This window comes from Arabidopsis thaliana, chromosome 5, assembly GCF_000001735.4.
Source record: "Arabidopsis thaliana chromosome 5, partial sequence".
NCBI classification, from domain to species: domain Eukaryota; kingdom Viridiplantae; phylum Streptophyta; class Magnoliopsida; order Brassicales; family Brassicaceae; genus Arabidopsis; species Arabidopsis thaliana.
In genome coordinates this window covers 18,082,313-18,094,338 of record NC_003076.8, presented here as the reverse complement: position 1 = coordinate 18,094,338, position 12,026 = coordinate 18,082,313, and the positions used below count along the sequence as shown (strand labels likewise).

At 39.0% G+C, this 12,026-nt stretch overlaps 1 protein-coding gene across 1 annotated transcript; it reads left to right on the top strand.

Moving 5' to 3' along the window:
- The first annotated feature begins 431 nt into the window (after positions 1–431).
- CHR4 (chromatin remodeling 4) lies at positions 432–11,062 on the top strand. Its single transcript, NM_123848.4, has 11 exons — positions 432–1,151; positions 2,059–2,395; positions 2,490–2,591; positions 2,691–3,446; positions 4,079–4,174; positions 4,306–6,918; positions 7,155–7,312; positions 7,432–7,546; positions 7,643–7,725; positions 8,038–8,563; positions 8,677–11,062. Exons 2-11 carry the CDS (start codon positions 2,177–2,179, stop codon positions 10,678–10,680), a joined length of 6,672 nt encoding a protein of 2,223 aa, NP_199293.3. The 5' UTR covers positions 432–1,151; positions 2,059–2,176; the 3' UTR covers positions 10,681–11,062.
- Positions 11,063–12,026: the final 964 nt, after the last annotated feature.

Genomic DNA, 12,026 nt, shown 5'->3' with positions numbered 1-12,026 from the left:
GACACTAACCATAGAAGAACAAATTTCAGTTGTAGTGTTACAAAGTCCATTAAAATTACGCGTTATCAATTACAAAACCACATCTGTTTTTTTTTTTTTTAAACACTTTAAATTTTGTGTCAGATAAAATGAATATATGTTATGACAGCAATCACTTTCAAAAGGCCTATCAAATGGGTCCCAAATGTATAATCCTAATGTCAATCACAAGTAACCTAAGTTCGGCCCAAATACCTGATGGTCCACTTTACAATTTTTCATTAAATAAATATTAAGTAAATAAAATAACAGTAAAAAAAAAGAGTTATTCAGTCTGAAGAACATTAAATTAAGGTTATTAACGTCAAAGAAAAGATAATCATTTTCTCTGGTGGCGGCGTTTTAAAAACATAGATTTGAAATTTTTAACTTTATTCTATAAAACTAAAAAGCTCTCTGTCTAGTAGTATCTAAACGAATTTAACTAAAACCAGCTAAAAACAAGAAGCATAAAAATAATATCAAAGTAGAAACTAAAGGATCTAATAAGTAAGACAAAATTCGAAATTAAGATCCATGGCGGATTTTTGTCTCTTCTCTCATTGGATCGCACTTGACACAAATGATGGTTCGAGACATAACAGCAGAGAAGGGTCCGGTCCGAACCGAAACGGAGGAAGAAAGCAAAAAGGCAAGACCTTTGTTGTTGGGTTGTTGATAAAGAGAGAGAGAGGGGGACACGTGTAGTGAAAAGAGAGGAAGAGAGGTCACTCTCCGTTCCCGGTTCTGTCTCGTGCGGTGCGATTGTTGGGTGCCATGTCAGAGTCCGTTCCCCTATGAGCCCGGCGAATCCGAATCATATGCCTTTCTTTTCGCTATCTCTCTCTCTCTCTCTCTCCCTTTAACCCAAACCCATCTCTCAAAGACTTGACCTTTCTCTCTCTCTATCTCTAATTTATTTATCGTTTCGCGTGTCGCCTTCTCTCTTTCTCTCATTCTCTCTCTCTCTTTCCCTTCGTATCTCTCTCTCGTGAGGCCGTGCCCTAGAAGAAGAAGAAGAAGAAGCCCCTTTCTCCGGGACTTCAATCCCTAACTTCCGTCGCCGGATTTCTCGTCCTTGATTATCGGAGGACTCTTTAACAACTTTATTCCGATTTCAGATTCCCAGATTTGTAAGCTGCTTTCTCCTTTCTGGGTATTTCCTCTTTTTGTATTTGCTTATGTAATTTCGATGATTTATCTTACTTGGTGAGGGGTTTTGATGCTTGTGTAATGTTAATGCTGTTTAATTAAGGACTGATTTAGTGTGATTCGGTTTAATTGAGTTTCTTTGGGGGGGAATTGGGTTTATCTCCAATGAAGCTTTATGTTTAGTGCCAATGTGTGTTGTTTAGCTCTTTTCTCTATTGATTTGTGTGTGAAATTATGTTTGTTTGAGTTTCATTACCAATGGCTGTCTTTACTTGAATCTCAGTGATTCATGAATTCTACCATCTGTCGTTGATTATTTCAGTTATATAGGATCATTGATCTATGTTTTAGAACTAGTGTATTATTGCCTTAGAGAACACCTGATTTTGAAGTAGAGGAATGTAGTTTGCAGTAGAGGAATGTAATTAAGTATGAATTTAATGGAAGTATTCGTAAGGAGTGAGGGAACGAATCGTTTATTATAAAAGCTGTGTTAAGATTAGATTACTTACTAGGTTTGTGTCTCATCTTTAATTAAGACTTTTGATTACGGATGGTGAGGCTTCTAACGTTATACCACCATTTTTAGGGGTGACATCATTTAGTTTCTTAGCTTCTATAGCTTATATGCTTGGATGACGCTGTTTGATTTCATATCGGTTTAAAAGTGAATGAAATTGTGGTTATGGCCTTATGGTTTGGTACACTGTGCTTTGTCCGATGCTGCATCATTGATTTGAGTTATACTTCATTTAATCTTATCAATTTTTCTGTTCAGTATTTCTGAGCATGTGTACAATTTAAGTATTTAACTACCTCACTGTTGTTTCAGTGTCTCTTGATCTTAGATTATGGTTTACATTACTCGTTTTTTGTTTACAATTTTAGTGTAGAGACAGAGTTTTTTGAAGGCCAGTATTCTTTAGTTACTTCGGTAGCTGTGATTTACACATGAAGGTCTATCCGGTTCTCTATCAAGCATATGGTATGGAAACAGAAGTAGAAAATGAAAGATTCAGGCAGTGAAATGATTAAAAGAGATTGGGTCATGAAGCAGAAACGAAGAAAACTTCCGTCTATACTAGATATATTAGACCAAAAAGTGGATAGTTCTATGGCTTTTGATTCCCCGGAATACACTTCTTCCTCTAAACCAAGTAAGCAGCGGCTTAAGACTGATTCGACTCCTGAAAGGAACTCCTCTAAGAGGAAAGGAAATGATGGGGTAACTTCATTTTATCTTTCTGGTGTTCTTAAAAGTTTGTCTCCTTATTTTATTATATGGTGTTGTTTAATTAATCATTTTTCTTTCCTTACAGAATTATTTTGAATGTGTGATCTGTGACCTTGGTGGTGATTTATTGTGTTGTGATAGTTGTCCTCGGACCTATCATACCGCATGCCTCAATCCACCTCTTAAGGTAAATGATTTTTTTTTTTTCCATGTGTCGTTTGTAGTCGTAGATTCGCAACACCTAAATTTGGGAAACTTGTCTTACTCCTTATCTCGTCTCCTCCAGCGGATTCCAAATGGTAAGTGGATCTGCCCAAAATGTTCCCCAAACAGTGAAGCACTCAAGCCTGTCAATCGTTTAGATGCCATTGCTAAGCGAGCAAGAACAAAAACCAAGAAAAGAAATTCAAAAGCCGGACCAAAGTGCGAAAGAGCTTCTCAGATTTATTGCAGTTCTATAATTTCTGGAGAACAATCTTCAGAGAAAGGGAAATCTATATCGGCCGAAGAGAGCAAATCCACAGGAAAGGAAGTTTATTCTTCCCCGATGGATGGCTGTTCAACTGCTGAGCTTGGTCATGCATCTGCGGATGACCGACCTGATTCATCGTCTCATGGAGAAGATGATTTGGGGAAACCCGTCATACCCACTGCAGATTTACCATCTGATGCAGGATTAACGTTGCTGTCCTGTGAAGATCTCTCCGAATCTAAACTATCAGATACGGAGAAAACTCATGAAGCACCCGTGGAGAAGTTGGAACATGCTTCCAGTGAGATCGTGGAGAACAAGACAGTTGCTGAAATGGAGACTGGAAAAGGTAAAAGGAAAAAACGGAAGCGTGAACTAAATGATGGGGAAAGTCTTGAAAGGTGCAAGACTGATAAGAAACGCGCGAAGAAAAGTTTGTCCAAAGTGGGTTCCAGTTCTCAGACTACCAAATCACCGGAGTCTTCGAAAAAAAAGAAAAAGAAAAATCGTGTGACTTTAAAATCCTTGTCCAAACCTCAGTCCAAGACAGAAACACCAGAAAAAGTGAAGGTATGATTTCCTACTCATGATAGATTTTGTAGACATTCTACTATGCTGATACTAGGGAAATGAATTGTCTGAAACCTTAAAATGTTGCATCCACGCCTTTTTCTTAAGTGTGTTGTAGCACTAAAAAGATATAAAAGAAAAAAAATTCAGAGATCAGAGATTTGGTAGAGTTACAAGATTCAGAATCGTTTCAAGATTGTTTGACACTCTGTATTTAATGTTGAGTATCTTCTGCATTAATGTAAAGAGTCTTTGGTCAATATTGCATGTAGTGTTTCTTGTTCTGTCCTGAAGATTGTGGCTATTTTAAGTTCTTATATAACCAGAGTGACATTTTGTTTTGCTTATCATTTTGCGACTCTTCACAAACTCAATATTGTTTTGCCTGTTTATTAGTATAGTGGTTTCTCACAAGTAGTTATGATACATGTGACTATACCTCTGTTTCGGCAGATGAATTATGGATACCTCTTTTAACTGCAGGAGCTTGGAAATAGTTTGATTTTTTTTCTTTAGGAATTTAGAGTTGAAATTTCTTGATGGTCCTATTGATTTCTTTTTTTATTCGTTGTTGTTCTTGCATCATCTTTCATTTAGTATATGTTCTTAACCACTTATACGTACTAATGCAGAAGCTTCCCAAGGAGGAACGTCGTGCAGTACGTGCCACTAATAAATCTTCTAGTTGTTTGGAAGATACAAACTCTCTTCCGGTTGGAAACCTCCAGGTATCCATCAAAATAAAAATGTTGTTCCTTCAGAATTATCTATTATGATGCGCCCTCATTTCTGGTGACTCATGTGTTGCTCATGCTTGTTAATATCTCTTTTCATTCTTTTGTTTGTGGTTTCCTAACAGGTTCATCGTGTTTTAGGATGCCGAATCCAAGGTCTGACTAAAACCTCGCTGTGTAGTGCTCTTTCAGATGACTTGTGTTCGGATAATTTACAAGCTACTGACCAACGGGATAGCTTAGTACAAGATACGAATGCTGAATTAGTAGTTGCTGAGGACAGAATAGATTCTTCTTCTGAGACAGGTAAAAGTTCGAGGGATTCACGACTGAGGGATAAAGATATGGATGATTCTGCTTTAGGTACCGAGGGTATGGTTGAGGTGAAAGAAGAGATGCTTTCTGAAGACATTTCCAATGCCACATTGAGTAGACATGTGGATGATGAAGATATGAAAGTTAGTGAAACGCATGTATCTGTTGAGAGGGAGTTACTTGAAGAAGCACATCAGGAAACAGGGGAAAAAAGCACTGTGGCTGATGAAGAAATTGAGGAGCCTGTTGCTGCTAAAACTTCAGATCTTATTGGTGAGACTGTATCATATGAGTTTCTTGTTAAATGGGTGGATAAATCTAATATTCATAATACTTGGATTTCTGAGGCGGAGCTGAAAGGTCTAGCTAAAAGAAAACTAGAGAACTACAAAGCAAAGTACGGAACAGCTGTAATAAACATCTGTGAAGATAAATGGAAACAGCCTCAGCGAATAGTTGCTCTCCGGGTTTCAAAAGAAGGTAACCAAGAAGCTTACGTAAAGTGGACAGGCTTAGCTTATGATGAATGCACGTGGGAGAGCTTGGAGGAGCCTATTCTTAAACATTCATCCCATTTAATAGATCTTTTTCATCAGTATGAGCAGAAAACATTGGAAAGGAATAGTAAGGGTAATCCCACAAGGGAAAGGGGTGAAGTCGTTACCCTCACAGAACAACCTCAAGAGCTCAGAGGAGGTGCCTTGTTTGCCCATCAGCTTGAGGCTTTGAATTGGCTGCGTAGATGCTGGCATAAATCAAAAAATGTAATACTTGCTGATGAGATGGGGCTTGGAAAAACTGTGTCTGCTAGTGCATTCCTCTCCTCCCTTTATTTTGAATTTGGAGTTGCAAGACCTTGTTTAGTCCTGGTTCCACTTTCAACAATGCCAAACTGGCTATCAGAGTTTTCTCTTTGGGCTCCACTCCTTAATGTTGTGGAGTATCATGGAAGTGCAAAGGGACGAGCCATAATTCGAGACTATGAGTGGCATGCTAAGAATTCTACTGGGACGACCAAGAAGCCGACATCCTACAAATTTAATGTCCTTTTAACTACTTATGAAATGGTTCTGGCTGACTCATCTCATCTACGTGGGGTTCCATGGGAAGTTCTTGTGGTTGATGAAGGGCATCGTCTAAAGAATTCAGAAAGTAAGCTGTTTAGCTTGCTCAACACATTCTCTTTTCAACACCGTGTGCTCTTGACTGGCACCCCTCTTCAGAATAACATTGGTGAGATGTATAATCTGCTCAACTTCTTGCAACCATCTTCATTCCCTTCTTTGTCTTCTTTTGAGGAGAGGTTCCATGATTTGACAAGTGCTGAGAAAGTAGAAGAACTGAAGAAACTTGTTGCTCCTCATATGCTTCGCCGGCTTAAAAAAGATGCGATGCAGAATATTCCTCCAAAGACAGAGAGGATGGTCCCTGTCGAGTTGACATCGATCCAGGCGGAATATTATCGTGCAATGCTAACTAAGAACTATCAGATACTACGAAATATCGGAAAAGGGGTAGCGCAACAATCAATGCTTAACATAGTGATGCAGTTGAGAAAGGTTTGCAATCACCCATATCTCATACCAGGTACTGAGCCAGAGTCTGGGTCATTGGAGTTTCTTCACGATATGAGAATAAAAGCGTCAGCCAAGTTGACTCTGTTGCACTCTATGCTTAAGGTGCTACATAAGGAAGGCCATAGAGTTCTGATATTTTCACAGATGACAAAGCTTCTAGACATTCTGGAGGACTACCTGAACATAGAATTTGGGCCTAAAACATTTGAAAGGGTAGATGGTTCTGTTGCTGTAGCTGATCGTCAGGCAGCTATAGCACGTTTCAACCAAGACAAAAATCGGTTCGTTTTTCTGTTATCAACTCGTGCCTGTGGTCTTGGTATCAATCTGGCAACAGCTGATACTGTTATTATCTATGACTCTGATTTCAACCCTCACGCTGATATCCAAGCCATGAATAGAGCTCATCGAATTGGACAGTCCAAACGACTTTTGGTATACAGACTTGTTGTCCGTGCCAGCGTTGAAGAGCGCATTTTGCAGCTGGCCAAGAAGAAGTTGATGCTCGATCAGCTTTTTGTAAACAAGTCGGGATCCCAGAAGGAATTTGAAGATATTCTACGCTGGGGTACTGAAGAACTTTTCAACGACTCCGCTGGTGAGAACAAGAAAGATACAGCTGAAAGTAATGGAAACTTAGATGTAATCATGGATTTAGAAAGCAAGAGTAGGAAAAAAGGTGGTGGCCTCGGAGATGTTTATCAAGACAAATGTACAGAAGGAAATGGGAAGATTGTTTGGGATGATATTGCAATTATGAAGTTGCTTGATCGGTCAAATCTTCAATCTGCCTCCACTGATGCCGCTGATACTGAGTTGGATAATGATATGCTCGGCTCCGTGAAGGTGTGAAATCATATTCATATGTTTTTCTTTCTAATATGACATGTTAATATGCATGTTTTCTAGTCACAACTAACTGTAAGGTTTCCAGATGCAAGTTTTTCTTATAGCTGATTAACAAAGGAACAGTGAGACAAGTCTCACTAGATTTACTCAAATGACCCTTAAATACCTAGGCAGCTTAAACTGCATAGTTGAATTGCCTCCTTTTGATAGTTTATATATTTCTTTATAAACAGCCTGTGGAATGGAATGAGGAAACAGCTGAAGAACAAGTTGGAGCTGAATCACCTGCACTGGTGACTGATGATACTGGTGAACCGAGTTCAGAGAGGAAAGATGATGATGTCGTTAATTTTACTGAAGAAAATGAATGGGACAGGCTTCTGCGTATGAGGTTGGAGTTCCCTCTTTCTCTGAGTTCAGCGTCTTGGCTTTGGTCTTGGCAGCATATGTTCTTGTTTCAACTGCTTATTACTTGTTAGCTAATTTTCATACGGACAACTGTATATGTAGATGGGAGAAATATCAGAGCGAGGAAGAAGCAGCGCTTGGCAGAGGGAAGCGTTTGAGAAAGGCTGTTTCGTATAGGGAAGCATATGCCCCACATACCAGTGGACCTGTAAATGAGGTAACCATTTTACTCTACTCCTAAAAGCATCTTTTTGTGGTTATGAATACCTTTGTCGTGACAATTACCAGTATTCCTAATTTATAATTATTGCAGAGTGGTGGTGAAGATGAGAAAGAACCAGAACCAGAACTTAAGAAGGAATATACACCGGCAGGGCGAGCCCTAAAAGAAAAGTTGTAAGTTTTAGTCCTAAGTCTATTCATTGTTCGATTATTTACTAGCTTGATAATAGTGAAGTTGGAAACTTTTGTACCTTTTGCAAATATATTCACGTCTGCTTTCAAGATAAATATTACTTAGCCTAAAGATTGTGATCTTTCCTGATGAGAAGACAAAAGAAGATTCTGTAGCAATATCAATTTGTGTATATTTCGATAGACGATATAGAATTTTTGTCATATTAATTTGCTGGTGAATTAAAACCTTTAGCTCCTCATCATTCTTGATTAAGAATTTGAATAACTGTATCTTTATGTTCTGCAAAACAGTACCAAACTGCGAGAGAGGCAAAAGAACCTGATTGCGAGAAGGAATTCTGTTGAAGAGTCTCTTCCTAGCGGCAATGTGGATCAGGTAACTGAAGTAGCTAATCAGGACGAAGAAAGCCCTACATCAATGGACTTGGACGATAGCAAAGCTAGCCAGCAATGTGATGCACAGAAAAGAAAAGCCAGTTCTTCAGATCCTAAACCAGATCTTCTAAGCCAACATCATCATGGCGCAGAATGTCTGCCATCTTTACCCCCAAACAACCTGCCAGTCCTTGGACTGTGTGCTCCTAATTTTACTCAGTCAGAATCCTCCCGGAGAAATTATTCTCGTCCAGGTAGTAGACAGAACAGACCCATAACAGGACCCCATTTTCCCTTCAATCTACCCCAAACATCGAACTTGGTTGAGAGGGAAGCAAATGACCAGGAACCTCCTATGGGTAAACTAAAACCACAGAACATAAAGGAAGAACCTTTTCAGCAGCCTCTTAGTAATATGGATGGTTGGCTTCCACATCGTCAGGTATTCCCCACCCTCCTCTAAATGCAATTTCATCAGACACATCTACTTTCCATACACATATTAAAACAGAAACATATTACTTATATATGGGCTTTAATCTTGTGACATTGTAGTTTCCTCCGTCAGGGGATTTTGAGCGTCCTCGAAGTTCTGGTGCTGCTTTTGCTGATTTCCAGGAGAAGTTTCCGTTGCTTAACCTTCCATTTGATGATAAGCTGCTTCCTCGATTTCCATTTCAGCCGAGAACAATGGGAACTTCGCATCAAGACATAATGGCCAATCTTTCGATGAGGAAAAGATTTGAAGGTACTGGTCATTCTATGCAAGACCTATTTGGCGGAACACCAATGCCGTTTCTACCCAATATGAAAATCCCTCCTATGGATCCACCTGTCTTCAACCAACAAGAGAAGGACTTACCGCCTTTGGGTTTGGATCAGTTTCCATCAGCTCTTTCATCTATCCCAGAGAACCATCGAAAGGTGCTGGAGAATATAATGCTAAGAACTGGCTCTGGAATTGGGCACGTACAGAAAAAGAAAACAAGAGTAGATGCATGGTCCGAGGATGAACTAGATTCTCTCTGGATTGGGATTCGCAGACATGGGTATGGAAACTGGGAGACAATTCTCAGAGATCCAAGGCTCAAATTTTCGAAATTTAAAACACCAGAGTACTTGGCAGCTAGGTGGGAAGAAGAGCAACGTAAATTCTTGGATAGTCTTTCATCTCTGCCATCTAAATCAAGCAGGACTGATAAGTCCACCAAATCTTCCTTGTTTCCTGGTCTTCCCCAAGGAATAATGAATCGGGCCTTACATGGTAAATATGCCACTCCTCCAAGGTTCCAATCCCATCTCACAGACATAAAACTCGGATTCGGCGATCTAGCATCTCCCCTTCCGTTATTTGAACCATCTGATCACCTGGGATTTCGAAGTGAGCATTTTCCTCCCATGGCAAATCTGTGCACTGACAATCTTCCCGGGGAGCCTTCTGCTGGACCATCTGAACGAGCAGGGACATCGACAAATATTCCCAACGAGAAGCCTTTTCCACTCAACTCTCTTGGAATGGGCAACTTAGGTTCATTGGGTTTGGATAGTTTAAGTTCCTTAAACACACTGAGAGCAGAGGAAAAACGGGATGCTATTAAGCGCGGGAAACTACCCTTGTTTTTAGATATGCCGTTACCTCAGATGCTTGATTCAAGCAACAACGTATTCTTGGGAAGATCAGCCAATCCATCTTTCCTTCACCCAAATCGAGGGTTGAATCCCTCCAATCCCATGGGGAGAGACATAATGGGAATTAGCTCTTCAGAGAACAAGCTACCTCATTGGTTACGGAATGTTGTGACTGTTCCTACCGTGAAGTCACCTGAACCACCCACTCTACCTCCAACTGTGTCAGCTATAGCTCAATCAGTCCGCGTTTTATATGGTGAAGACTCTACAACCATTCCACCGTTTGTGATACCAGAGCCGCCACCTCCTGCTCCCAGAGATCCAAGACACAGTCTGCGTAAGAAAAGGAAACGTAAATTGCATTCATCGAGTCAAAAGACTACAGACATTGGTAGTAGCAGCCACAATGCTGTAGAAAGCAGCTCTCAAGGCAATCCACAAACATCTGCAACTCCTCCTTTGCCTCCACCGTCTCTGGCGGGTGAAACTTCAGGGTCTTCTCAACCCAAATTACCTCCTCACAACCTAAATAGCACAGAACCACTGTCCTCTGAAGCAATCATAATTCCACCACCTGAAGAAGATTCTGTGATAGCAGCAGCGCCATCTGAAGCACCAGGGCCTAGTCTAGAGGGAATCACTGGTACAACAAAGTCAATCTCGCTAGAGAGCCAAAGCTCTGAACCAGAAACTATTAATCAAGATGGAGACTTAGATCCAGAAACTGATGAGAAAGTTGAGTCTGAACGAACCCCGCTTCATTCAGATGAGAAACAAGAGGAGCAAGAATCTGAAAATGCATTGAACAAGCAGTGTGAGCCCATAGAGGCTGAAAGTCAAAACACCAATGCAGAAGAAGAAGCAGAGGCACAAGAAGAAGATGAAGAATCCATGAAGATGGTGACTGGTAATTCTCTTAGTGACGACTGAAATCTTCGATCAAACTGCATTGAAATTACCAGTGTTGCTTTTTTATTCATTAGGTCTTTGCAATCAAAACTTTTACTGCTATTAAGTTTTGTAGGTATGACACAGATCGGTGAAGAAGCAGTATATGTATTGAGACTTCCATTTTTATATCTTTGGTTAACTTTTATTTGATTGTAAAGCTTTTGTAAGAGAATGAAAGAAGCTATTTTAGTGATCTAACTAGTCAGTTTGGATTGTGTCAGTCACTTTAGATTGTAATACTTGCTGTTGGAAATTCAGTTCCGGTTTAGCAAATTTCACTTAACCGGCTTTGACTGGTATTAGTCTTCACTTCAGTTCTAAACTTGTAGACTGTAGTGCTTTGAATTTTAACAAAGTGGAGGATATGAAAGAGAGGTTTGAAAGACTCTGAATAGTTTAGAAGGTTTCCTTTCCTCCTGACATTTTAAAATGCTTTAGTGACAAGAAATTCCACTATTTTGAGTGTGGTTGAAGAAAATTATTAATAATGGTGAAGATTTGGATGAGAATTGGTCAAAAAAAGTACCAACTCAAGAAACTACTGACAACACTAACCAACTCTCGTTAGCTCAACTAAACGTTTATCTTAGTTCAACAAAACATCATTAGTCTTAGGTTCTATGAAACTACAGGATTACCCCTGACCATGTTCAACGACTTGTTGACTTTTATTTCTCTTGTTTTGCGTTTAATTTAATGTAAAGCATAAACAGAGTAAGAAATTAACAAATACACTACATTCATATTTAATTAATTTGTATGTGAGTTTGGAATAACTAATGGGATTGGCTTTTAAGGCATTAGCTACTATTGCCTAGGCAAGGACACTTTTAAAGGCTTTTCAGGTTTTGGATGCGATATACCTAATACCTAATTTCTTTGACATGATTATACTATAACATTAATTTACATTTGACTTAATACTATTATTGTATGTTTTTGTAAATTAAACTCAATTTTTAGATATGAAAGATGCACACGAGATTATAAAGGCAATTTGAATTGAATAATATTAGTTTGGTAGGTGGTTCATGTACCAAACAAAGCTTTTGATGCGTGTTTTGTAATTTTTGGCGTATAAAAAATCTCTTGTTAATTCTTAAAAGAAAAAAAGAAAAAAAAAGAAAAAAGAAGAAAGAATTATTTTGTTAGTAGATTACTTTTTCTTATTTCATTATCCTACGAAAACGTACAAAAACTATATATGTGAGGTTTGCTTTCAGAAAAAAGGAAAAGTGTACAAAACGAAATATGACAATCTTATATAATTATTTTAAAAAGATTGCATAATTGATGTCTTTGGTTACTCAATTTCTAATGTTATT